Source organism: Parambassis ranga, chromosome 16, assembly GCF_900634625.1.
Source record: "Parambassis ranga chromosome 16, fParRan2.1, whole genome shotgun sequence".
NCBI classification, from domain to species: Eukaryota; Metazoa; Chordata; class Actinopteri; family Ambassidae; genus Parambassis; species Parambassis ranga.
The window spans coordinates 12,513,136-12,538,414 of NC_041036.1; the positions used below are offsets into that span (position 1 = coordinate 12,513,136).

The 25,279-nt window shown below is 43.4% G+C and overlaps 2 protein-coding genes across 7 annotated transcripts; one reads left to right on the forward strand and one right to left on the reverse strand.

The window, feature by feature from the left end:
* The first annotated feature begins 851 nt into the window (after positions 1-851).
* On the forward strand, positions 852-3,540 carry LOC114448550 (B-lymphocyte antigen CD20). 4 transcript variants are annotated; one of them, XM_028425565.1, is made up of 7 exons: positions 852-907; positions 1,004-1,082; positions 1,471-1,655; positions 2,396-2,515; positions 2,610-2,666; positions 2,739-2,840; positions 2,918-3,540. In XM_028425565.1, the coding sequence occupies exons 3-7, from the start codon at positions 1,491-1,493 to the stop codon at positions 3,014-3,016; spliced, it is 543 nt and encodes a 180-aa protein (XP_028281366.1). In that variant the 5' UTR covers positions 852-907; positions 1,004-1,082; positions 1,471-1,490; the 3' UTR covers positions 3,017-3,540. The 4 variants fall into 4 exon arrangements, with proteins under 4 accessions (XP_028281366.1, XP_028281367.1, XP_028281364.1 ...); XM_028425563.1 differs by having other exon boundaries at positions 889-907; positions 1,411-1,655; XM_028425566.1 differs by lacking the exon at positions 1,004-1,082 and having other exon boundaries at positions 882-907.
* On the reverse strand, positions 3,490-21,546 carry plekhg4b (pleckstrin homology domain containing, family G (with RhoGef domain) member 4B). 3 transcript variants are annotated; one of them, XM_028425560.1, is made up of 24 exons: positions 21,265-21,545; positions 17,291-17,488; positions 15,103-16,339; positions 12,798-12,995; positions 12,525-12,648; positions 11,269-11,362; positions 10,688-10,774; positions 10,399-10,515; positions 10,044-10,142; positions 9,782-9,924; positions 9,561-9,699; positions 9,330-9,452; positions 9,083-9,247; positions 8,148-9,001; positions 7,808-8,057; positions 7,517-7,606; positions 7,064-7,288; positions 6,667-6,837; positions 6,397-6,574; positions 6,188-6,304; positions 5,737-6,009; positions 5,319-5,563; positions 4,776-4,842; positions 3,490-3,798 (listed from the first exon to the last, which is right to left on the reverse strand). In XM_028425560.1, the coding sequence occupies exons 1-23, from the start codon at positions 21,331-21,333 to the stop codon at positions 4,798-4,800; spliced, it is 5,241 nt and encodes a 1,746-aa protein (XP_028281361.1). In that variant the 5' UTR covers positions 21,334-21,545; the 3' UTR covers positions 3,490-3,798; positions 4,776-4,797. The 3 variants fall into 3 exon arrangements, with proteins under 3 accessions (XP_028281361.1, XP_028281362.1, XP_028281360.1); XM_028425561.1 differs by lacking the exon at positions 4,776-4,842; XM_028425559.1 differs by lacking the exons at positions 3,490-3,798; positions 4,776-4,842 and adding an exon at positions 4,862-5,203 and having other exon boundaries at positions 21,265-21,546.
* Positions 21,547-25,279: the final 3,733 nt, after the last annotated feature.

Consider the following 25,279-nt stretch of genomic DNA (forward strand, 5'->3'; position numbering starts at 1 on the left):
GGAAAGTAGTGTTGATACAGAAAGCACAGTACCACAGCCGTCCGTCTACAAACAGTCAAGCTTACTCCAACAGGTTTGGGTTTTCCTCTCACAACAAAGAGCTTGTAGAAGTCCTTGAACACACAGTGGAATCTGTCCGGCATCAGTTCACCCTCTCGAGCATTTCTGAGGCTTCCAATGGGAATAGTGATGATCATTGTCTCATCACACACAAAGGTCTTCCTCATTCTCCTGTTAAAAAAAAAAGCAATTTATGTTCAGTTGTTGAAATAGAAGAACTTTATTCATCTCAAGCTGGGACTTTTCTCTATTAGAGCAGCAATATGCAGGCACTCAGCATACTAAACATATACCACTATAAAGAGTATAGATGTTATTTAAAGAAAATATAAATACAAAAACAATTGGGAAATTTAAAAGTTAAAACTTGTGCAATCAGTCAGTGTTATCTAAATGTTCAGAAACACCAATATTACCTTATTTTTCTTGACTCGATTCAGGCTTAAAAATTCTCTGCTTTGTCGAAAGAGTGTGAAAAGGAAATAGGAAATGACCCCCCGTCTTTATCTCACCACCCCATCCTCCCCCTCCTCTCCTCCCCCTTCCCACCTTGCTTCTGTTACACCTAATGTTACAAAATGTTAACTTATTTCACCAATATTTCAAACTATTAAAAACATTTATATTAGGAAAATGTTAATCTTCTTAAAAAATGTTTTTGGTTGCATCAAGGGTCCAATAACAGCTCAGACCTTAAATGAACATATATTAGTAGCTGAGTCTGTGCTGACGGGCGAGGAAGTGTCTGATGACCTCATCTTTCAGCGGGGTGGTGAAAATTATGCCTATAGAGCAAAACACTTTTCTGAGAAGGAGTGTGAATTAGATTCTGCTCGAGCTTAACGTGGTAAGAATTCTGACCTGAAATATTTTCTGAACAGCTTTGTGCTTTATATGTAGATGTTTTGTACATTTCTGTTTATTTTCTGTTCACTTTATATAGTTTTAGTTATTTAGCTGATTAAAGCTGCTGTCATCGTGTGATACAGAGCTTGAAGTAAACAGCTTGTGCATCTGTAAAGGTATGATTCTTTAATATTCAAAATAATACATTAATATCAGTCATTAATATCACAAGGACAATGTAAGATTAAAATCTCATTTTTCAGTTTGTTGCAAATTTAAAAAACAAACTCTGGAATTTAAATGAGCCTCTTTAATTCAAAATATCAACTATACATGGCAAAGAAAATACCAACATGGTACTGCTAACTACTCTGAAGTCTGATAACTCTGGATTATCACATCTCTATATCAGCAACACCTCAGAAAGTCTGGATTTACACATTTTATTTGCACTACTCTAGCAGTGCATGCAATATAATGTATTACACCATGTATTCCATGCAGCTGCAGTATTTGTCCCATGCTGCTGTTGAGGTATGAATAAAAGTGAATTATTATGCAAAGGAGAGGATCAGAGAAGCACCATGGCCTGTGCTGATGTGGACATGGACATCCATGGCGAGGAGCTGCTGCTCAGAGGTGACCAGTTGGAGCCGCCGGTGGAACGATACTACCAGGCGACAGAGATAGTGCCAGATGTTGAAGGGCCGCTGCACAGCCTGCTGCAGAAACAACCAGCCGTGCTGGGGGTAAGAAGATCACAATGGCCAACACATGGTGTCGGATTTGGAGTGTAATGTAATGTAACTGTAATCGGATACAGCATGCATGTGAGCACGCAGCATGTTTCACACTTATTGCTACACCTGGCAGAGGAGCATAAGGAACTAAGCTTGTGGCTTTTGTTTCTCATACAAGAGTGCAGACACTTTTATAGTTATATACCTTCAGGCATCAGTGATACTAACGTAATCACTCTTTCTACATTAATTTCTAATTTTAGTCTTTTCTATATATATTAAGTATATATTAAGACAAGATATAACAAACAGATTAGAGTTTTTAAAAAAGACCAAAATAACACTTATGTGCAGCTCTGGGCAGCAGCAACAGGAAATGCTCAGTTTGAGGTTTGTGTGGCACCCGTCTGTACAAATGTGGACAACCAGTTAGTTCTTAGATTGATCAAAATGATCCATGTTAAAGATACTAGATCATACTTCACCATTTATTTATTGCATTTATGCTGATTTGTTCACTGAGAATGCACAATTAACTGTACATGGACTTCCCACACCTACAGGCTTTAGGACTCTAAATATCTAAATAAAAGGAAACATTACATTAATTCATTCATATAAGAGGAGGAGTTTGTCTTATAGATGATTGTTTTTAAATGACTGGAATTCTGCTGAAAATCCCATCTAAGCATAATCAGGATAGGTCCAGTTTATTTTCATTAAAATTAACATTAGCGTTCTTGTGTCAGGCCATGCAGGTGGTGAGCGGCATCCTGAGCGTTGCGTTGGGAATTCTTTTTTCTGTCACCCAGGACATGAACGAGTCCTTATTCACTCTCTTCAGGGTTTCCCAGTTGACTGGATTTCTTGTAAGTTTCTGCTCAAACAACAGCTAAAAAAAACATCATGCAGTATTATTATTATGAGCACATAAAACTCCAGCTGCTTTCTCCTCACCTACAGTTCATAATTGCAGGAGTTGCTTCCAGCCTGTTGTTCAAATATCCCGCTTTATTAACTGTGAGTAAAAACCAGGCAGATCTTACAGATGTTAGGTGTGGATATTATTTAAAAGTTGAATTTCTGTTGCAGGTTTCCTTCGCTGTTAACAGTGGCTGCATTGCTGTAGCTGTGGTTGCAGCTTGTCTGATAAGCTTTGACCTGGCTCAGTGGGATGACAACGATCACTTGAAGGTGAGATCGCATTTTAATGATGATGACCAAATGAAATAATAAATTAATATAATAATAATAATATATGTTTGTAATAGCTGGAGGCGCTGGAGCTGTGCGTGTTGGGGTTCGAGGCTGTGCTCTCTGCAATCCTTTGCTTCTGGTTCACTAAAGAGAGACATGCGAAAACACCATGATCAAACTGATGTGAGAGGAACCTTTGTTTGAGAAGACCTGAGAACTGTATAGCAGTCTTTGAAATAAGTTGAGCAACCCAAATGTTTTATGCTTTTTTTTTTTTTTAAGTCAAGTGTGGCTTTCTGTTCTGTCTTTCTGTGTATCAGACTCACACTCACAGCTCTGACTGTGGTCTGGTGTTTGACTTGGACTGACAACACAAGGCTTGTGGTGAGCAAATGTCAGCTTCTCTCATGTGAAGATGAAACCACTCTTCATGCCCCTCAATGCTAGTGGATCTAAGTGCAGGGTTTTCTGTTCATTTGCAGGGGTCTGTGTGTCTGTGTGGTTTTACACTTGTAGCTTGTTATCAGTGGAAATATCTGCTGGTTCCACAGACAGAAAGCTTTGCAGATAAACAGGCCTGCTTCATTAGTGTGTGTAATACTGTATTTCACATTAAGCTTAACTGTCAAATAAATACAGACAAATGCATTTTCAAAACATTTTAATATTCTGTACAAATTCTGTCAATAACACGGGACTGGCGACATGGGAACAGCTTGACATTGTCTGCATTGGTGTGCTACTTAATGTTGTGTCGAATACATCTACAATATAAGCACATACCTAGCTCATTAACACAGATGTACAGACGTACCATCATGGCAGTGTTTATTAAGTGTCACTTTTCAATTCTTCAGTGTCATAATGTGATGGTTAAGTTTCAGCCATTAAAGTCTGAGTGCTCAGAAGCTTGAATTTTCTTGTTTTCCTCCTCTGCTGCTTGAGGACTTCACAGCTGCAAGGAAAGATGAAAAATCTAATTAAAAATAGCTTTGCTTCAGCGTGCTATTCAAGAATGTCATGCAAGGAAATAGACCCAGTTACACACATTTTAATAAAGTAAAATGTCTTCCCAAGAAGTCTTAGTTTACTCAGTGTTTTAATTAGTGTTTTACTGTACACTGTCTTCTAGACAGAAACACCAGAACCACAGTCTATTAAAAAGGTTCCTATATATATTTTTAAAGTTTCTGATCTGCTGATTATTTTAACTCTGTAATGTTCCTCATTTGTAAAAGTATAGATTTAGAGAAGTAACGTAGGAGGGAAATAACACTAACACAGAGACTTACTGATGCTTACATGGCGTTGTCGCCCTGCAGTCGTCTACAAACAACTTCCCCTAATGAGAGGGTGCTACTTCTTACAGTGATGAATTTAATTTAAATGTAGCAGAGAGAGAGCCTGGAAGATGCAACGTAGGGTCCTATAGACCACAAAAAGGGGAACCTACATGACTAAATATGTGTGAGAGAAAACAAACATTTTCTAAGGTGACATTTTGTTGACTTCATTAGGCATGTCGGGCCTCGAAGGCCTTAATAAGTTCTGATACAGTAAATGGAACAATATTTTAAATGTAACAAGTTCAGCAGCTTGTTAAAAACACAACATGTCAGGCATATACAACACAATTCAAACGCATTCCAAACCCCTTAAAACAAAGGCAGTTACACCGCATGCATGCGTTCAAACACATACTCCTCAAGTAAGTCAAACGGATGCACAGAGAAAAAAGACAGGATGAGGAAAACATAAGACAAACCATCAGAAAGAGAGACCCTTGAACCCCACCAACATGCAGCACACCACACGAGCACCAGACGCACACAGATTAGTATTCAGGCCACGGGTGCTTCCTCACAGATGTTAATGAGGTTGTGAGGGGAACAACACAGATGTCCACTCCTGTGACACTTTACGATTACTTACTGAGCTAAAAAACCCTTCAGAGTCAGACCACTGTAGAGAGGCCTACTGCTATATGAGAGGTCTTGGTCTGGTGAAAACAAAACAGCAAAAAGGTAGTGAGTGAAACTAAAGCTGCAACTGCTCCCTGCTACTCAGTTTCAGGACTGAAAATACAGTGAATATTTAAAAAAAAAAAGAATCAGTTCATCTTTGTTAAAAGCTCTTAAAAGAAGATCATTTATGCAGTTGCAATACTCTCCCACAGATCATTTCAGATCTAGAGGCTTTCTGACTTTTATAAACCGTGTCGTCCCTGTTTGTCTATGAAAGCACAAAAACCAAACACAAGCAGTCCATTATCTGATATTTCTGTCCTAAAATAGGGACCGGTTTAACCACTCAATTAAAAAAATGTTTTTTTTAATTTGTGTGGTTAACTGTGCTTGTTCCTGTAAAAAAAAAACATGCCTGTAGAAATGAATCACATTAAATGGCCTGCATCAGACCAATGAAAAACCAGAAAGAAAACATGATGTCTGTGATAATAAAGCATCAAACACTCACTGCTGTGATGAACTCGGTGCCTGGAGGCTGGAGGTCTTCTTCTTTCTGGAATATTGAGGGAGATGCTATAGAGGAGGGAGGTGTGGAGGAGCAGAGGAATGATGAAGAGGAGGAGGGCTCATTGATGTTGTTGTTGTTGTAGGAGTCCATGGCGAGGCTGGAGTGCCCGGGTATGGCGAGGGTGCTCAGGCCTGTTACACTGTCAGTGGAGGTACACTGGGAGGACGTCTCTGAGCTCTCAGTGACTGCCACACAAAGTAAGCAGAGAGGAATATGTTAAAACAGGTGGTGATGATAAGGTAACACTTGAGACACACTGAGACAAGTTTAAAATAGTCAGACTTTGGCACCACCTAGTGGTAGCAAATGAAAAGACACCAAGGTAGTCCCCCCAACAATAACAATAGAGGCCACTCACTCATGGAGGGCTGACTCCCACTGTCCTGCTCCAGCTCATCTTCTTCTATGCAGTCATATGGCCACTGTGCAAAGGAGGGAATGCTGCCTAACGGATACGGGTGTGGGTGAGAGGGTGAGGAGTACAGGTGGAGGTTTAGGGAGCCCAGCAGGGAAGAGGACGACTGGCTGCTGGAGGAGGAGGTGCTGCTGTTAGAGATGGTGGAGTGTGGCCTCTTGAAGGAGGTGGCATGTTCAAATGAAGACACAGCAATGGACGCCCTGGTCCTAGACTCTGTGGGTAGAGACACACTGAGCTGTTTGGTGACAGGAGTGTTACATTCTGACAGTGATTACAAATATTTGCATATGAGCAGAACTTGTGTCACATCTGAGTTGTTTACTTAACAAAACCCTCAAAATACAATTTGAAGAGCTGAGGTGTGGTTTTAAAGAAAAAATGACCAGCTCACCTGTCCCCTTCATGATATAGTCAATGGCTCTGTCACTAATGGCTGCATCACTTGGCTTGATGTCCATGAAAGGCTTGCTTCCAATCCCCATAGATACCATCTCCTGCATTCGCAGCTCTGAAATTCCCCCAAAAAATATACATGTCCTTATTGCAAATATTTGTCCGCAACCTTGTCCTAATGACCTAAATGCCATTCTGTTTGTATACCTCTGTTTCTGAGCGCCTGCCTCCACAGGATCTTGCCAATAATAGCTGTCCACACAGCCTTGACCTCCGCAGAGCTGGCCTGAAGTATAAACGTGTCCTGTGACTTCCTCCGACGGAACCAGATCTCAAAACGAAGGCCGCTGTCGCCCACATTTTCAGTCATTCCTATCTCTGCTGTCTATACAAAAAAAAACCATAAAAAAGTTAAACTTCACTATAAAAGCAATATGCAGACTGTATAAAAATCCTCCTCAAACAATACATTCTTACTTTGAAGGACTGTTTATAGATGTAAATGTCATATCCTCCCTCTATCTTCTTGGTCTTGCTGAAGAGGATGAGGTCTTCAAACAAGAAGACATGGCGGAGGTATTTCCTGCGCCCACACCAGACTATGAACTCATCCTGGCAGCGGAGCTGACCCTGTTCTTTTAGGTTCACCTGGAGAGGAAACAGAGACGCTCACATGCGTCAGAGAGAACAATACAATTCCTGGTGGGATTCTGACTTCACTCTACTGTATACATAACAAGATGACCTCCACTTCAAAAATAGCTTTAATGACCTCTTTGCTGCCATATAACTGCCGTACAATGATGATTGTCCTATAATAATGTTCAGCAGTAATTCTACTTTATGGCTCTGTGTCTGTGTACTACACACTTACATCACACCCCCGAATGGCATCCATAGCCAGCAGGTCGTTGCCATGGCGAAGCTGAAACTTGACCATCTCCTCTGCGGTGCGGAGGTCGCTCAGTTCCTGCTCCTGCGACTGGCTGCACTCCTTTATCAAGTCTTTGAGGAGCAGTGCATATTTACTCATCCGCTGAATGGGCTTCAGGAGGTATGACGCCAAGTCCATCTTGTCACCGAGCTCCAACTGTTTATTCTGGAGACAGAAGCAGTGAGACGGTATGACGATTTGCAACCTGCATCCACTGAGAAAAGCTAAATGTTGCCCTTTGTGTTTTTATTAACACAATATTATTGCAGTCATATATGATCATTTACATATCCCAATAATGAGTTGCTGTATGTTGACTAAATGTTGTTTTGAGTTGAAGTGCAGCAGTCACTGTGTGAGGAATGTCACCAGAGCAAGAGTCTTCAGACGCACCTTAAAGAATTCGTTCCCATGGCTGCTGAGCAGAGCGTCGGACTGCGGCTTATTCTTGCTGTACAGAGCATACATTCCAAACTGATCCTCCTGCACACAACGTTTAACAAGTCACAACACTGACTACTGTCAAAGGTATGCTGACATGTCATTAAGGCTTCTAAAGCACAACAAATGATTCAGCTCGCTGTCTATGTGAATACCAGGGTTCAGCCACAGGTTATATTGTATTGATGCTGAAAATATGACACACGAGATCTGACAACATCACAGCAGGCAGTCCAGACTCACGTGACGGAGGAAGCAGCTGCTGATGCAAAGCGGGGAGTGGGCGCACGCCTCCAGCTCCTTTAAGAAGTATTGGCTGTGGAAGTCCCACAGTTTCTCCACATTCCCAAAAATGATGCTGCGCTTCCCTCGCAGGTCCTGAGGCAGGTCAAGGCGCTCCATCTCAGGGAAATAGTGTTCAATGATGTAGCTGAGAGATCTGACGTACTCCCTCTCTGTGGAAATCATTTCATCCATGATGTGCTGCACTTTACTGTTGAGGGGAAGGATGGAACAGGTTTGTAAGATGATTTCAAGATTTATATGACACCGAATGACATCAGATAATCAGAGACTTCCTGACCTGCTCTGTTTCTTTCCCTCTCCATCACTCTGTCTGCTATGGATCCTGGAGGGTGTAGACATGCTGCGGCTGCGGCCCAACCCAGGGCTCATCACGTCAGGCCTCTGCAGCTTCTTCTCCGCAGACACATTATTGATCACTTCCAAGCCCTTAATGTACACACCTGTATAGCCGTGGACATGGTTGACATCCGAGTGACTGTTGTCTCTTGTGGTCAGTTCATAGCTCATGGTCTTCTTCATGATCTTCTTCATCGGCTGCTTGCGGGGCCGGGAGGCTCCGGAGTAGATGGGCTCAGAGTGGCAGGAGATGGTGGAGTCAATAGTGCAGTCGCTGTCCGTGTCATCAAACATGGACGGACTCTGCCTCAGCTTGCTCTCACAGTCAGGAGAGAAAGTGAAGTGTGAAGAAGAGACTGAACCAGTGGGGCTCCTGGAGAAAGGCTGATTCTTGTTGTCTTCAAAGGTCAGTGCTGTGATCGCTCCAGGTAAACGCACACACCTGTTTGCTCCGTGCTGTTCTGGGCTGACAGTATGATTTTCTGCAGAATGCAGTGTATCAACAGTTGGGGAGCTTGCAGCAGCTGGAGTCAGGGCTTGAGCCAGAGTCTCTTCCAGCTGCTGTTTGGTCTGCTGACATTTGTGCCACACTGTGTTCCACTGCTGCAGCTGCTGAGGACTCTCCAGAGACATCACCATGTCATTGAGCGTGCTGAAGTTGTCCAAGGAGAACTTAGATGCTTCGGCACAATAATCCTCTAGAATCGGCACTACAGAGGGTGACAATCTGACAGCTGTGCTGCCCAGACTCAGCTGATGGAAATACTCCTGACAGTGGTCCACCCACTGGTTGGCCTATAGACAGAGTGAGTTTTATCAGTTAGTTAAAATAGTTCCAAACAATACATGAATTTTACAAGAATTTTTGATACTTACTGAGTCATAGAACTCATAAAGGTTGGCTAGGATATCTAGCTTAGCCTTCCTTTGCTCCACTCTGCTCAACACAGAACCCAGATGTTGTTTAAACTCAAGCAAGACTGAACCTGGAAGTGACTCTGGAGACTCTTTTACTAGCTGCAGGCCAAGCCTCTGCTGGTGCTGTCAGGAAACAATTACATCAGTTAATTCTCATTGTTACACAGACCGGTAAAGCTGGTAATGTATTGTGGTACCAGCTTACCACTGACTCCTCCAGAAACTGTTCCAAGCTCTCTCTCTTCTCCTTTATTTTGGCAGCAGAAAGAGTTAATGACTCGAAAGGTATGAGCTGCTTCTCTCCCTCTACGCTGAACCAGAGTTTGATCTGGAAAGACAAAGACGCCATTTGGTAAATGATTGAACAAAACAGCGGCTGAATGTCTGCATCACAGGAGACAGTGATGACACATAAGAACTCAAACATGAGGGTCACCTGCTGTGTTTGCTCTTCAAACTTGCACAAATCCAGCAGGCTCTCCAAGTCCTTCTGAGACTTGTTGGATAGGATCACAAGTTTATGAACCTCTTCATCTACTTGGTTGTACAGTGCATTCAACGTGTCAACAGCATCCCTAAAAAAACAAAAACAACAGTGTGAAAAGTGTATTTTTCTACTCATTATAGCTGGTATTCTACCACATCTTCTATCTGTACCTGTAGTTTTCATTCTCACAGGCCTCTTCCTTCCTGATGCGGGCAAGTACAGTTCCTCCCTCTAGACGCAGTTTGTTAAGACAAGTGTCATCCAACACACACTTCATGAGATGCCTCTGCTGGTCTATCGCCTCAGACACCTCCTGAATTTAATGAAAAAGGAATGGTTACATTTTACAGTGAATGTGACCATGTAACAAGCTCCTGAATTACGTAGTCCAGCTATGAAGGGAACAAAGCCAGACTGACTGCAGGGTTTTACCTCAGAGGTCTTCAGGTTGCTGCTGGTGCTCAGAGTGTTGATAGACTGCTGAAGGGAGGCGATGGCTGCACTACAACTGCTGGCAAACGGTTCAATTTTCTGTGGGAAAAGGATGGTGGGAGATTATTAGCATTACCAGCGCCTAATATATACATATTACAACATGTGAGACTGGTCATGTTCCAACTGGCTTAGAGATGTCCTGCAACTGTGTGACAAAACAGCAATTAGAATCATTTTCTTTTGAACAAACAACAGCAAATTTGAACTCTTCTTCAGAGGGTATCCTTACCCTCTTCAAGCTATTAAGTAAGTTTACAAATATGCTTATAATGCTGGCCTCCATCACACCCACCTGTCTGAAAAGGATCCAGTGGTTGTGGTTGTAGTGGAAGGTGCCCTCCAGCTCTCGTGTGAGCTGGGTTTGGTCAATGTGCTTCAGCAGGGCCTTCAGAGATGACAGCGCCTCAGTCTGTGCCACAGAAAAGAAAAGAAAAGAATAAATAAACAGCCAGCTCTCAGCCACAGTGACTCCTGTCCTGCCTCAAAACTTTAACCACCCTCATCCCAAATCCTGCTCAAATCTAATCTCTGCCATCGTGGTGTGCAGGAATTATCTACTCGTTGAATGCGCCTGTATTTACCTGCACACAGATGTCTCTCTCTGGTTTTGCCGCTGCCTCCTTGTCCCCCAGGAAAAGAATTGAGTAAAGTGCATTTGGTACTAAAGCCTGAAAACAAACAAACACAGGTAAAATTTGTACTCTCCAAATATACATTTAAATGCATGTACATTTATGTCAGGAGCAGCTAAATACTGTGTAAAATACAGGTTTTTAAAGTGACGTCTGTTTTATGGTTTGCAGAATGATCCTCCTTACATCAGCAAGAAACTCATTTTCATAATATGATGATATGTCTCTTGTGAGTCGGCTGCAGCCAGCCCGCTCCCAGCGTGTGGTTAAAAACAGACATGTAAAGACAGGCTTCTGCACAAGAGCCTCTGAGGCCAGCCTTTTCAGAAAAATGTGTACAAGTTTAAGTTGTGTCCTTTTTAAAAAAAAAAAAGAAAGAAGAAGAGAGAAGTGTGTCAGAGGTTGAGAGGCAGAACAATAGAAGATGAGAGAATGGACACGGTATAATAACTTTGATGGAGCATTACAGCTCAAAGGAGACTCTCTGGGTGTGTTGGTGGGTAATTACATATTTTCCACTGTGGGCTCACCTGAAATTCAGACAGCGATGACAACAGAGCTGGAGCAGGCTGCTGCCTTCGACTGTCTATTACAACAGTCAGACCTTGATCACGCCTTTCTTTCCTAAAACCAAAGTATTACTGTTAGTGTTCTGTCTTTGTCAAACACCTCATTACATGAAAAAAAACATACCAGGTATGACTGTTAAGGTTGTGGCCAAAAGGAGTTCAGATATAGAGGTCTGACAACTCCTTTGGTGTGTTGATTTCTAGCAAAGTGTACTTTCTGTCAAGAAGGATAAAATCAGGCTTTATATAATTATATACAGTCATATGCTCCCTCGGCTTTAAGGGCTTATCGGACAAGTAGGCCCACGAGGACACAGTGGCAACAGTAGGTTGGTCAATGACAAGATTAATGACACGATCTGGATGTCTGGATGAGAAACAGAAGAGTAAATTTCCACAGAGCTGAGTGATCCACAACAAACTCCATAAGATTAAGGTGTCAGCTGGTTGGGTCCCAAAACTGCTAGGGCCTGATAAGAGGAGGATTCAGTGTAGCTTACACAGGGACAATGTGCTATCCTTTAAGCAGATTCCAAGGATTTCTCCAGCGTTTTGTAAGCATGGATCAGACAGCTCCGAATGAAAACAATCAACACAGTGGAAACACCCAGAGTCTATGTCCACATAGTCTGTGACGGCCTCTGTTTTCTGGTATGCAAAGGTAATGCTGCTCCACACATTACAGGGGCCTACTATTCAGACCTCTTGAGACAGCGACAGGATGAAATCACAAGAACAGTACTGTTCCACCACAACAACACTCCTGCCCACAGGTCCACAGAGGTGATGGCTGATATCAAGCAATGTGGATTTGATATCATCCAACATGCATCCTATTCACCCAACTTATCCCCAAGATGAAGAGAGAACTCAGAGGTTGCCATCTTCACAGAGATGATGACATTTTTGCAGCGGTGAAGGTCCTACACTGACAAGTCTATGACTGCTGGTTTGTAAATGCAGGAGGGGACAGTGTTGGATTAAATGTGCTATGTTTTATGAACATTATCCTTTTAACCTAGGCCACAAACTTATCAATCATCTCTTGTATGGTTATTTTGAAACATTTGAACATGAAATCTCTTGAAAGAGAGATATGCTGTATGAGGTAAAAATATTGTTTAGGGTGGGAGTTGTGTTTCCCTCTGGAGTACACGTACAGGTGTTTTAGTTATTTCTTGACACGGACAAAATAAACCTGAGGCTGCATGACTTACCGCAGAGTTGAGTAGTAGTAGCCCAGTAAACAGGTTAGATCATTGGCTGTGCAGGTCTCACCTGCCCATACTTGAGCTCTAGTGCACACCTGCAGAACTGCCCTCCCACTGCGATCCCTGTTTCCTGGAAGATGGGAGGCAGGGGGTCAACACCTAACCCCCAAACATACACATCTACACCTTTCTACGGGAACGAAGCTTCACAGTCGGTCATTGAATGAAATAAATGCTATTAACATGAAAGCAGATATGTCTGAATTCCTCATCCCCTACCTGGCAGGATCACAGCCCCTGATGTGAGCAACACTTGGTTGACCTCTGTCATCAATTTAGGGAGCACATAGTCAGAGGGAGAGCTTTGTAATGGAGCCAGCCTGACCGCCATCCCATTGGCAACTTTGGGGGACTGCGACTCCTCTCCACTATTTCTGAGCTGCCTGCTCTCGTTGCCGATGCCATCATCCCGCTGTCCTGTAGGGATAAATATAAACAATGAGGACAACTCTTACTGATACTAAGTGATGTTTACTGTCAAGCAAATGCTCAGAAAAACAACCAGAGGTTTGAGGCGTCCTTTCACCTCTGCACTGTACACAATAATAGCTTTAAGTGCGTATTAGTGTGAGATGGGTGTTTGCCATTAATGAGTCAACAGTTGACCACCCTGAGTCACCACAGAGTCCAGGTGTTTAGTCAGCCTGAGTCATGGGTAACTCTGGTGTTATGACAGTGTCATATCTTGGCCTCCTCCTAAACAGCCCTGCACGCCTCCAGGCTGTGATTACAGGAATGATGAGCCTGACATTCCCAAGTGGTACCACAGTTTGTAGACTGCTCCTGAGGCAGCATGCAGACAGACAGTATCTGTGAACTGGATATACTGTGAGCTGTCAAAAACAATCATAAATTACTAATTCTGGTTGTCCCGAACGCACAGAGAAAGCCAGTCTATGCTTAGAACAGCAAGACACAACCTGGCAACCCTGACCTTACAGGCACATTAACAGGATCAATACCAGAAATTTACCTCCGGCACTCTAGGGCAGAATCAGACATATTTTGTTTTATTTACACTGATCGTCTAATAATAACATTTAAAACATAAAAACTATCAACTAGTTCCACTAGTTCAGACCTCTGATTATTGATCTGTGTTTGATTGACACCTGTGTGTCTTTTTAAAGGGTGTGAGGCCTCTTGTATTGTCCTGCCCTCTTCTGTGACAGTAAACCCTCCCAGCTCAGCCTCTATTGTCTTCACACAGTAAATGCATTTCCTGTGTGGATGTGGGACCATGTGTTTGCTGCATGTTTCCTAAAATGCTTTGTTTTGACAGGAAGTGACAGTAAAGCCTCACGAGTGTTGTCCTGTGTCAATGTCTGTTTTTGTGTTCTTTGCTGGGCACGTAATGGGCTGAATAACAAGGTTTTGACCTATTGATCACTTATTGATAAAGTAATTCAACCTGCCCTGTGTATTTGTTTCAGACAGGTATGAGTCAGTGCAGGTTAGGTTTCATGTTTCTGCAGTTAATGGACTCTCCAAAGACACGGCAGAGTTTGAAAGACTTTTTTTTGCAGATCCCCGGTGGCTGTTGGGTGCACAAAGGAAACTTTTGTAAATGAGGCAACCCATCTGGGATCAGTGCAGCCCCCATCCCTAGTAACACTGCAGGGTCATCTCATTGTGGGATGCTGGGGTCCCTGTGGTTGGTTTACAGGGTTTTACAGGATCCTTTGTTGGCTTTCAACTGTCGTTGTGAGAAACCTGCTTTGCAAAAAGCTGAAATGCAATCCTGTCTGAGGTAATCTCACAAACACGTCAATGATGTGATTCAATTGTTGAATTTTTGCTGACTTGTGCATATTTAACACATCTACGTTCACATTTATCGAAAAAGCTCAGAGAGTTAACTAAACCCAGTCAGTTTTCAATTCCCGGAAGAAGCTGTACTTTCTAAAAACAGCCTGATACCCTAGGTGATACTCTCCCATCAGCGCTTTCCTGAGATACCCACAGCAGACCAACACAAAGCAAAACAGTCTGACAGCAGCAAAGAAAACACAGGATTGTGGGTAAAGTTCTGTTTCCAGGGTAGGGCCATACCTATGCCCTGAAATTGCCAAAGAACACACAGCGTGGGCTTTGAAAGGCAATCTGTCACCGATGTAAAGTGTTAATGCCTCAGAGTAATGTTTAGTTTACTCAGACACTAACTCCAGTCATCCCATGAACTGTTGGAACCAGTCCTGCTGCGGGGCATGATTGCACACCACCAAGCTCTTAAGAGGTTTTTACAACCTCAGGATGTATTATTTAATAAGTGATAAGTGATGAGGCATGGACTGTTAGGATGATTCAACTGCTGGAGATGCTGAAGAAATCAATTTTAAGCAAACAATAAATAATCAGGATTCAACTAGAGCAGCACAGTAGGGGTTACGTGCTCTTTTTTACTTTATTAAAAGTTTAGCATAAAAATATCTAATATAGTTTATGCACATATGTGTTATAAACAAAATATACTCTTAGTACATACAGGTTGGAACTATATTGTGTGGCATGTAGCATGACATACCCAACTCCTCCTTGCTGTTTCTCCTCTCCGTACCCGGAAATGCTGCCTCAACGTCCAGTTTCCCAAAGCGGAGAGCGTAACCGTTCATTAGTTTTTTGGGGGAGATGCCTGCTGAGCCCCCAGATGAGGATCGCTCCCGGTGGCCTTTAACCTGGCCCGCCTTGTTAGTCCTCTCCAGTGACTTGGATCGCCTGTCTGCCCGTCTCTCAGCGCTACGCAACCCCCTCTGCAAGTAAAGCAAAGGTGTGCTGGGCCTGGAGTCGTCACCACTGAGCCAACCCCGGCTCCCCAGCCTTCGAGATAAGTGTTCTCTGGATGAGGTCCGGTTGTCGGGGCTGCTGCCTGGCGTCACAGTTCTCTGTCTTAGGCCAGCACTGTGCTCTGGGCTCTCCTCCAGGATGGATTCAGAGCTGGACCCCAGGCTCATTGGGTTCTGCAGAGCCTCCATGTAGGATTTTCTGAAAAGTCTCCTGCTCTCAAAGGCCGCAGAGTCTCTCTGGAGGCGGCGGCGAGGGCCTGGGTTACTAAGATCTGTACTAAAAGACAGCATCTTGGTCCCGAGTCCTCTCTCTCTTTCACTGCTGTCCTCACCTTCCTGTTCTGTACACTCACCAGCTTGTCTTTCAATTTTAATGACAGGTGCAGCAGGGTCGGCTGATCTGCTGCTGTGGTTCTCACTGCTGGAGTCCATGTGGTTTCTGTTTGGTGTGGTGGGCTCAGAGAAGATAGAGTCAGCTCCCTGAGAGTGCAGAGACTCTCTGGAGCTGCGGTGGCTGTCCAGGGTTCCTGTTGATCCGCTGGTGCTGCATGTGCTGAGATGGCCACGGAAGCCACCTCTGCTGCAGCGCGCTTGCATGATGGCGTCCGTCGTGCTGCTGACAAATAATGGGTTGACCACGTTCTTCCACGGCGTCCTATATACAGCCGTACCAGTGGTAAGCAGACAGTTCTGTAGCGGGTGCAGGTTTCGGTCACGTGTTACATTCTGCAAGAAGTCAGCTGTGAAGAGGCTGCCAAACATGCTTTCTGCTATGGGGATTTCTGCAATGGCCTGCCCACTGGCAGACAAACATTTTATCACTAGCTTGGCAGCCTTGCGGCCTAGAGGTACTAGCTGAAGGTAGAAGTCTCCTTGCTTTAGTCTAACTTTGTGCAGAGGGGCAAGCTGCAGGATGACTTTATCATGGATGCAGAGAGGCCACCCCTCATGATAGAACAGCAAGCCTCTGAATCGCACCTGAGAGAAAACAGAGAAGTCAGTCAATGCCCAGCACTCATAAAACATTGTTACCATCTGTGTGTCACAGCTCAGCTGTGGTACAACTTGCATCAACTAACATCTGCAAAGCTGTTTAAACACAGGTTTAGTTGTAATGGAGTGGCGAGATGTTTTCATGGACGCACCGGATGAATCACTGTCAGCGATCGTTCGAGTAAAGAGGAGGACCTGTCTGATCAGGCCTGGTTTCACAGCAACTACAACACAAATCTTCCACACCATGACGGCATTAAAAAAAACAGAGCCTCAAATCAAAGACACGGTGCTCAAAGGTTATCTGTTTTCATCTCCTATGAATGTCAGGGAAAAGACTAAGAATGTGAGCTGCCTCTGAAGCCTCTCATATTGCTTTCGATACAAAGACTCATGCACAGCGCGCTGTTCTCAGGGGCTAGGCTTAGGTGAAACTATTGCTCTATGGCTCTCGTCACAGTGTAATCACCAGAGCCATGAACAGAGGAATACAGTTTCAGTGCTTTGGTCCTAGAGCTCTAACACACAGCAATCAAAGCTTGAGAGAGAATATTAAGTTTCACCTTGGACCCAAGAGTCCAAGTCTCAAGCAGATCCTCTGTTTTCCCACTCAGACATGGATGGCTGCTTTTCAGCTTGTTTCAGGACAATAATGAACTCTCTCAATGTCACTGTCATTTCCCACTCAGCAAAAATGTTCACACTCAGCAGGACTGCACTCAGTAAACAAACATTTTCTTACTTCTGTGTTTAACATCTCAGGCTTACATGTGTCCTCACTCAACCTTCCCCTGCATTTTATATTCAATACACCTACAGGCCAAAACAAGACCAACAGTCTTACAGGAAATCACTCCTCAAAAAAGGAATACTGAAACAAATCACAGAAGGCATTCCTCAGTTAGACCTCAGGTAACATGTCTACAGAGCACTTACACAGGTTTCTTTTTGGATGATCTGCAAGATCCTCTTGGCAGGAAGCAAGAAGTCGATGAGGCAGCGGAGGCCGTCTCCACGGTACTGCCTCTCCACCACACTGAAGAGCTGCCAGAGGACGGTGGCAGCAGTAGCACTGAAGGGACGGTACAGCGCAGACAAGGTGCTCTGGATGCAGTTGTCCAGCGACTCAGCGTCCTGAGGGCAATAAGATGTTTAATCAGATTACAACAATGACCATGTTAACAACTACGCTTAAGGCATCTCACAGGACACAGGACACAACAAAACATGACACTTAAGGCTATTGATGAGGTCTGAACCTCTTGGGACTAAAGTTTCAAAAGGTGTATTTTAACCAGATTACCTGATTAAGTACCTGATTAATATAAGTTTTTGATGTGAGGCTGACCTTTGAGTGTGACACAGTGTTCACTCAGGCTAGGCTTTTGCACTTCTTTTAATGTAATAATGTGTTTGCAATGCAGTCAATCACATGTTGTCCACCAAATTAAACACATACCTAGTTATCAATAAGTTGTTCATTCAATAAATATGACTGCAGATAAACATCATGATTTATGATGCATGATCTCACTTGGCTTGACAGAAAGGAAATGTGAATATATCAGAAGGAAAATCAGCCACCACAGCGACGGGAAACACCTGGTCAGAGTGACATCACCATCAGCAAACACCAACAGCCAAACTGGAAAGTCCAGACTGGACTCCAGTACTGTACAGGATGGTGGAACCCTTTTAATAATAACCATATAATCAACAAGTATTATCTGACCACTACATGACCTGGGCCACCACCAACAGACGAGGATGATGATGATGATGATGATGATGATGATGATGATGATGATTATGATGATGATGATAAGACAGGACATTTGGGGTTATTGCAGCAACCCTAGATGATATTGACCTGGAGCGTTGGGTATGTTCATGGTGGAGGCTATGACCTTCCACCATTCATTCAGAGCCAAGGCCAAACATCACTCGGCTATCTGTCCTTCCTGAGCGGAACACAAGAGTGGAATAGAGACATCTGTCTGTAATGATAACACAGATAAACAGCGATGCCAGGGAAAGCCTCACACTATAACAACTATAACATCTGTGTACCATGATGAGGTACGCAGGGAGTTTGCAGCTCTTGCAGCTTCACATCGCAGAAAATGGAAAAAAAAAATGTTTCCTATAAATTTAGAGATTGGCCGAACTTTGCTGAATTCTGCCCACGTTTCACGCTTTATAAGATCTGTCCTGTTGACCAAGCAGCTCAGCACCATCAATTAGAGGGGAGCGAGTACAGTTCAGCGCATTCGTACACATGCCACGACTCTACTACAAGGCACTCATTGTGCACTCCGCCTCTCTAAGTGGTATGTGCTGTACAGTGTTGGTGCCCTGAAACAAAACACCCACTTCCATTAGCAGTCAGCCTGCTTTTAGTGAGACAAAAATGTCTCTGGGCATTAGTCACTGTTGCACCCAGGAGGAGAAGAATAACATGGTTTTTTATTGGAGGAAAACTAACAATGGGAGGAAAGCCCTCTATACTTAGTTAGGACAGACCAGCAAGTTTCTCTTCAGGTTCCCAAGGTGAAAAAAAAATACAGCAGTAGTGACAGAAGCAGTGTTTTGAAGAACAATTAGTCAACATAGCAGAGATTTCAGCACAGTTACAATTCAAAGCATGGTCAGGAGTGGCTGCACATGTAATCTAAAACTGCACTAAACCTGACAATAGCTGGATAGCACAATGTTTACATTCAGAGGGGTAGGTTACATGTGTATGTTACATCATCATCGTGTAGACACTACCTTACACAAGGTAAGCTTTCCATTGTCCTTTTCAGTGAGTGTCACCTGTCTAGTGCGAGACATACTTGCATGTCTCAGCAGAACAACTGAGCTCAGCCACCAGAGCCGACCTTCCCATCCGCTCTGAGCCACAGAGGAATGCAGTGTGTATAGCTGTGTATGTCTAGCTCCAGAGCTTCAGCAGCCAGGACAGGACAATATTTAGGAAGTCCCACCCTTTTTGATGTCGGGTCTTTGTATGTGGCTGCCTGCATGATGGAGGACTGAGGCTGTAATTAATGGTTTTAAGCTCCAGGTGGGACACTTTTGTTCATGCTGTCAGTAAACCAGCTGTTCAAAAGGTGCATGCAGAGAGTAAGCAGACTAGACGATGGATGGTTTTGTCTTGCGATGAAATTCAGAGGAAGGATTCTGGTTAGGAACCATTAAAACCCCACTGGGTGTTTCTATTCTATCAGCAGGTTAACAAATTAATTCTAAAATTACAGAACTCATTTAAAATCATGAGTTAGAAAGCAAAGTGGAAAAAAGAATCAGTCAGGAAGGAAGGAAAGAAAGAGTCCATCACAGAGAAAGAAAAAGTGAGACACAGAGCGAGAGTGAGCACGAGGTGGTCGCTGACACATTTAGTGGGTCAGGGACACAAAAGACGCTGCCTACCAGGCCTCCAGTGGAGCATGAAGCCACCAGGGGAGTGTAACAGGAGAGCCCTGGAGCCCCCATACAGTCTGCTCCCTAACCAACCTGCTAACAGCCTCAAAGGCAAAGTGATAATAAAGGCCGCAGGTTGCTCAGACCTGCCTCGCTGCCAGGTGCCAGGATGCCAACAAAAGAGACTATGAGACCTCCTCACTGAGCTGGCAGTTTGATTCAGCTTTTGATCTGTGCCAGCAGAAATCCTATCTCATGAGAGGAGAGGAGCGGGGATGTGTGCTCAGACAAAACAAAAAAAAGCTGTATTTCTGGCTAATTTAAGAGAAAAACCAGTGAGGATGCACACACTGCAGCAGAATGATGTGGCACTGTAAGAAGACACTTGTTGCTTTAAATGTTATAATGTTATCTCAGCAGATAAACCTTAACCTAGAGAAGGGAACAATGACTGAGAGGCCTGTGAGGTCAAGTGATAAACAGCCCACCCACATGTCTACAGCAAAAGGAAGGTGATCCTTTTATTAACATGTATATTCTCAATGACTAAATGTTATGTACAAATGAGGCTATACACTTTGTTTTCTTTCTTTGTGGGTTCTATGAACATAAAAAAAGCATTTTAAAGATTCCCACAGTGAAAGGATTGATGTCATTAACAGGCAATTAATTACTTTGTCGTACAGGATGTAAACAACACTGACAGGATGTCGCCCTGTGTCACACCATCAGCCCTCCCTAAACCCTACACATGGATGCTGTCCTACATAAAACACACACATTTCACTTGCATGAAGGCAAACAAAACACCATTAAAGATGACAATTCAAGATGACAACAAGTCGTTCCACCAAATAGGGGGGTCATGAGCAGAGACAAAGGAGACAAGCTCTGTGGATACCTCTGTCTGCAGGGTAAATATAGAAATGTGTGCATTCCAAAACAAGTGGGAGGGTGATAAGAGAAGCACAATATCAGAAAGGATACAAACTTGTGCTCCTCACTGACCTTCAGATATGATAAACAGATGTACTAAATCTCATGTGTTGTGGTTGCTGATGTTGGCACATGACTATAACTGGAAATATACAGTTTATAAGTCCCATCTATCACACTGTGCAGCTTTTCTGTAGTGAGCTGTATTTGAACAGGAATTACACACAAATAAAAATAAACAAAAATCAGGAAATGTAATCCTTAAACTAAAAGAAATTGAAAATATATATGGAGCAATAATATAATTAAGCATAAGCATGGTACTCTCTGCTCTTTCACATAAAAAGCTTCCTGTTTTGTTTTGGCTACTGAGCAAGAAGTCAAAATATCAGCTGTTGCTAAGCTGTGACATCCAGCTTCCACTTCCATAATGTGCACAATAATACACAAACACACCAATTATCGACAAGACAAAAAAACATGCAGAAACTGTCAGCAGCTTTCCAGACATCACAATAAACCTTCAAATAAGACATAGATCCAGCTTGTACCTTAATACTCAGGTAGTTGTCACAGCTCCGTGACTTGGCTCTGGAGTGCATTTTGCCCAGTGACAGCATTTAGGCACCAGAAAGAATCCAAAGAGTCAATAAATAACGTGCCACTGACTCCAATGGGAAGAATTTATAATCCACTCTGTCATTGTTTTGATATCAACAGGTCCATTTCTCTCTCTCTCTCTCTCTCTCTCTCTGTGTATGCTGTGGTGTCGGCAGCTGGAGCAGACTAAACTCTGGAGCGTGAGAGAGGCAGTACGCTGGCTTCCCCGTCAACTCACCCTCCCTTCCTCCAACAAACCACCCCCGCCCTGCTGTTGCTCCTCTGCTACTGCAGCCTCTTCCAGCTGGATAAATGCACACCGCTGCTCATCATTCATGAAAAAACACACACACACAGGCCACACCCCTTCCCTTACACTCCACCCAGCATGCACTCTCGGACTCCCCTCTGCCCCCTCCTGACCCTTTGCACCCCTACCTCCACCAGCAGCTACCCTCTACCCCTCTTGTCACAATGGTCTCTCTCTTTGTCCTGACAATACAAATGGACTAGGGTTTCAGCTTATTCTGCTGCTTTTCAAAAGGAAAAAGAAAGACATCAGCATAGGATTGGTAGCTCAGGTCACTCACTACAATGACATTCCTCTTAAATATTGTCAGGGGAATGCCCAGGCTTTTTAACTGGCTCTTACAAAACAACTGACATATGTGGGACATCCTCCTGTTACAGGAGATTGATTTGATGTCTTCAAGAAATGTTACAAAGTACATTTAAAACTTTTAGCAGCTGTGTGCCTCTGGTAAAGAAAGAAAACCCTCACAGACACAAAAAACACCGAAAGTATAAGTATGTCATCAAATTTGTTGCAAACACAGGAAATCCTTGTTCCTTATTGGCGCTCTGTGTGAAAATGCGAAGATCCTATTAAGTCATCCTGCGTAAACAGAGGAGGCAGTGAGGATGGGTGATTAGGTTGGTTTATATTTAGAGAGAGGCGCTAGATTCTTGTCAAGACGTCATTAGAGCCAGACATCACAATGACCCGGGAGAGACAAGAAGGCACACTGTCACTGGCTGCAGTCACACAGTGCACGTGAGCCCACTCAAAACACACATGGTGACATCCAGAGGAATTTACACTAGCATGTCGATCCCACAAAAAAAGTAAAATAAGAAGAGACAATATCACCCAGCATATATTACTCCTACATCTACTATATAATCTGCTATATAAACAGAAGAAGACATACCTCACATATGCACTATGTAAATGAATACTCCACTCCAGCTCACACACTGTTTGTGCCACGACTGACCCTATAATTTCTGCTGTCTTGGCCTTTTCCACTGGTCTGGTTTCTCATGTGAGAGGGCAGATTTTCTTCTTTTATGTCTCCCTCTTTTTCTTCTTCTTTTTAATTCTTACTTATCATACTGGGTTTTAAAAAATGGGTCCAGCTGAAGTCTTGGTTTTTGGGAAGGTTTTATGTAGTCCCAAAATAATCCAAACATGGGATGACAGGAAATAAGGGGGGAATGACATGAACGTCCTGGGAGAGTCGTAGGTCCACCAGCATTTGATTCAGAATGACTGTGTAAACTAAAATGTTATAGAAGAAGTCAGGCACTTTAATTCTTCTAGAAGCGCCACAGATTGGAACATTCATTTAAAAAAAAGAGCCATATGCAGAACAAAGAGCTTTGTAAACAGTGTAATTCAAACAAGCAGCAAAAGAGTGAGAAGCTACTTATAATGTTATTGCGTCTGCTGGTTCATAAATAATAATAGGTTTTACAGCTGGTCAGAGTAACGCCCCCTGTAAGGTCAGCCTTGTGCAATCATTGGTCTGTTGTCTTGTGTGGCTTGTGTCATTGCTCTGATTACCTCCCCATTAAAAGAAGAGCAAAACAACATGATGTTCTTTTGTCACAACATGACAAGCTGCATGAAAGACACAACAGTCACAGGGAGCCATCAGTGGTCTCTATCCAGTATTACAGTGAAAATGACAACTTTGGCTTCACTTGTGGGGGTCCCCCTGGCGTTATCCTGGCAGAATGCAGAAACACTTGACACTACTGCACAGTGAGATGTGTAGTCTCCACTTAATTAACCCCCCAGTCTCAAAGTCTGATACCGTTACACAGAAACAATAATACAATAAATTATCTGTATTTATATGGTGTTTGTCTAACTTCTCAAAGGTACTCAAAGTACTTTACACTGCTGTGGGCACCTTAGGGTTAAGTGTCTTGCCCAAAAGCACATTGGTATGTGCTGGCAGGTCAGGGAATTACCGTAAACCACCAGATGGATGGTTAGTGGACAACTGCTCTAGCACCTGAACCACAGCCTGTACGGCATATCAGCCATGTTTTTTAAACAATTTTACAACAACGGAGATTATTTTCTGCAAAACACTCCCAAAACACTAAAGTTTACACGTTTCCACTCTTTATATGTCCTTTCTGGACGCGTCTCTTCTGTAGCCACAAGACGAGGTATCAGTGTGTGTTTTTATTCCTGGTGATCGAGGTCAGGAGCAACAAGCCCTGCTGCACTGGGATAAACAAAAAATAAAATGTATCCTGCAGCTGAAGGTTTACACGCAGGGGGATTTATTCCACAGCACAGACGGACCTAAATAAATACATCTCTCTTATTACACTAACATGTTGTTATGCAAAATCAAGGCAGCAGTGACGTTATCGACAGTAAAACATTAGCTTAGTTTACGTTAATATGTTTGCACAACTACAAGAATCAAACTTTTCCTGTTGTTTTTCTAAGGGCAACCATAAGGTTTAAAATAGACCCATTTACGCAGGCTTCTGGTAAACAATGTTTATGTGATCTGAAAAAGCAGATAGGGCAGTCCCCAGGGCTGGCATGCCATCTGATAAAACTGTCAAGGGAAAACATTAGTGAGACAACATAAGAGGTGCAGTTTCATCATTTTTCATGGTCATATCTTACCATTTGCCTGATAAAAAAAAATAAGACGGCTTTAAGGAGGGGAGGATGAACTCAGCAGATGTTTGGATAAAGACTGGACTTTTTGTTCGTTACTCACACACGCACACACACACTTTCAGCCAAACTTTAATAAAACATGGCGGTATATTTAAGGCAAGATTAGCTCAAGTGCATGCTCTGCTGCAGAGAGATGGGTGGTCATTGTGATGAACTGACACACACACACACACACCAAACTGTGGAATGTGACACCTCAATGCTACCTCACTTCGTACCAACCCCACAGTGCCACACAGGCCACCAACAGAACACAACTTCAGAGACATATTTATTCTTGACTTTGGCTTTTTTTAAAAACACACGATTGCGACAACAGCTACATCATTGAACTTTTCTGATAGCATACATCAATGTATACAAGTCCTTGTTAGACTTTAGAGAAGCTGAGTACATTTATAGGACAAAGTGAGCAAGTCATCGTTCTCCTTCGATCCTACTCACACGCAGCCTTGAGAACTCACATCACATCACCATCCGGGCTCACACACAACCTGAGCTTTCCCCCCCTCTGCCTCTTCTCAACCTCCTGAACCTTTCCTCCTCCTCCTCCTCCTCCTCCTCCTCCTCCTCCTCCTCCTCCTCCTCCTCCCACAGACAGATTCAGTTGTTGTGTTGCACATTTCAGATTGATCACCTCAGTACGCAGATGACCGCAACTACACAAACAGAGACACCCACACTGCACCACCCTTAGCTTCCCACGGCCAGGCAAGAGAACATTTCCAAGCCTGAGACTGTATGGAGACACTGCAGTTAAAAAAAAGCACCCTGAACCCTAAACATGGCATGTAGAAGCTGTCTTTTGCTGATGTCTTTGTTAGGACTGGGATTGACCTCCCACCTACCCTCCATGGCAGTGTGGTGCAGCTGTTCCAACCCAGATTCATGCTCTTTACTGCAGGAAAACACAGGAAGAGCAAGCCACCTGTCAGAGCCCCCTAATGTACCTTAACCCCCTGCCGTGTGGA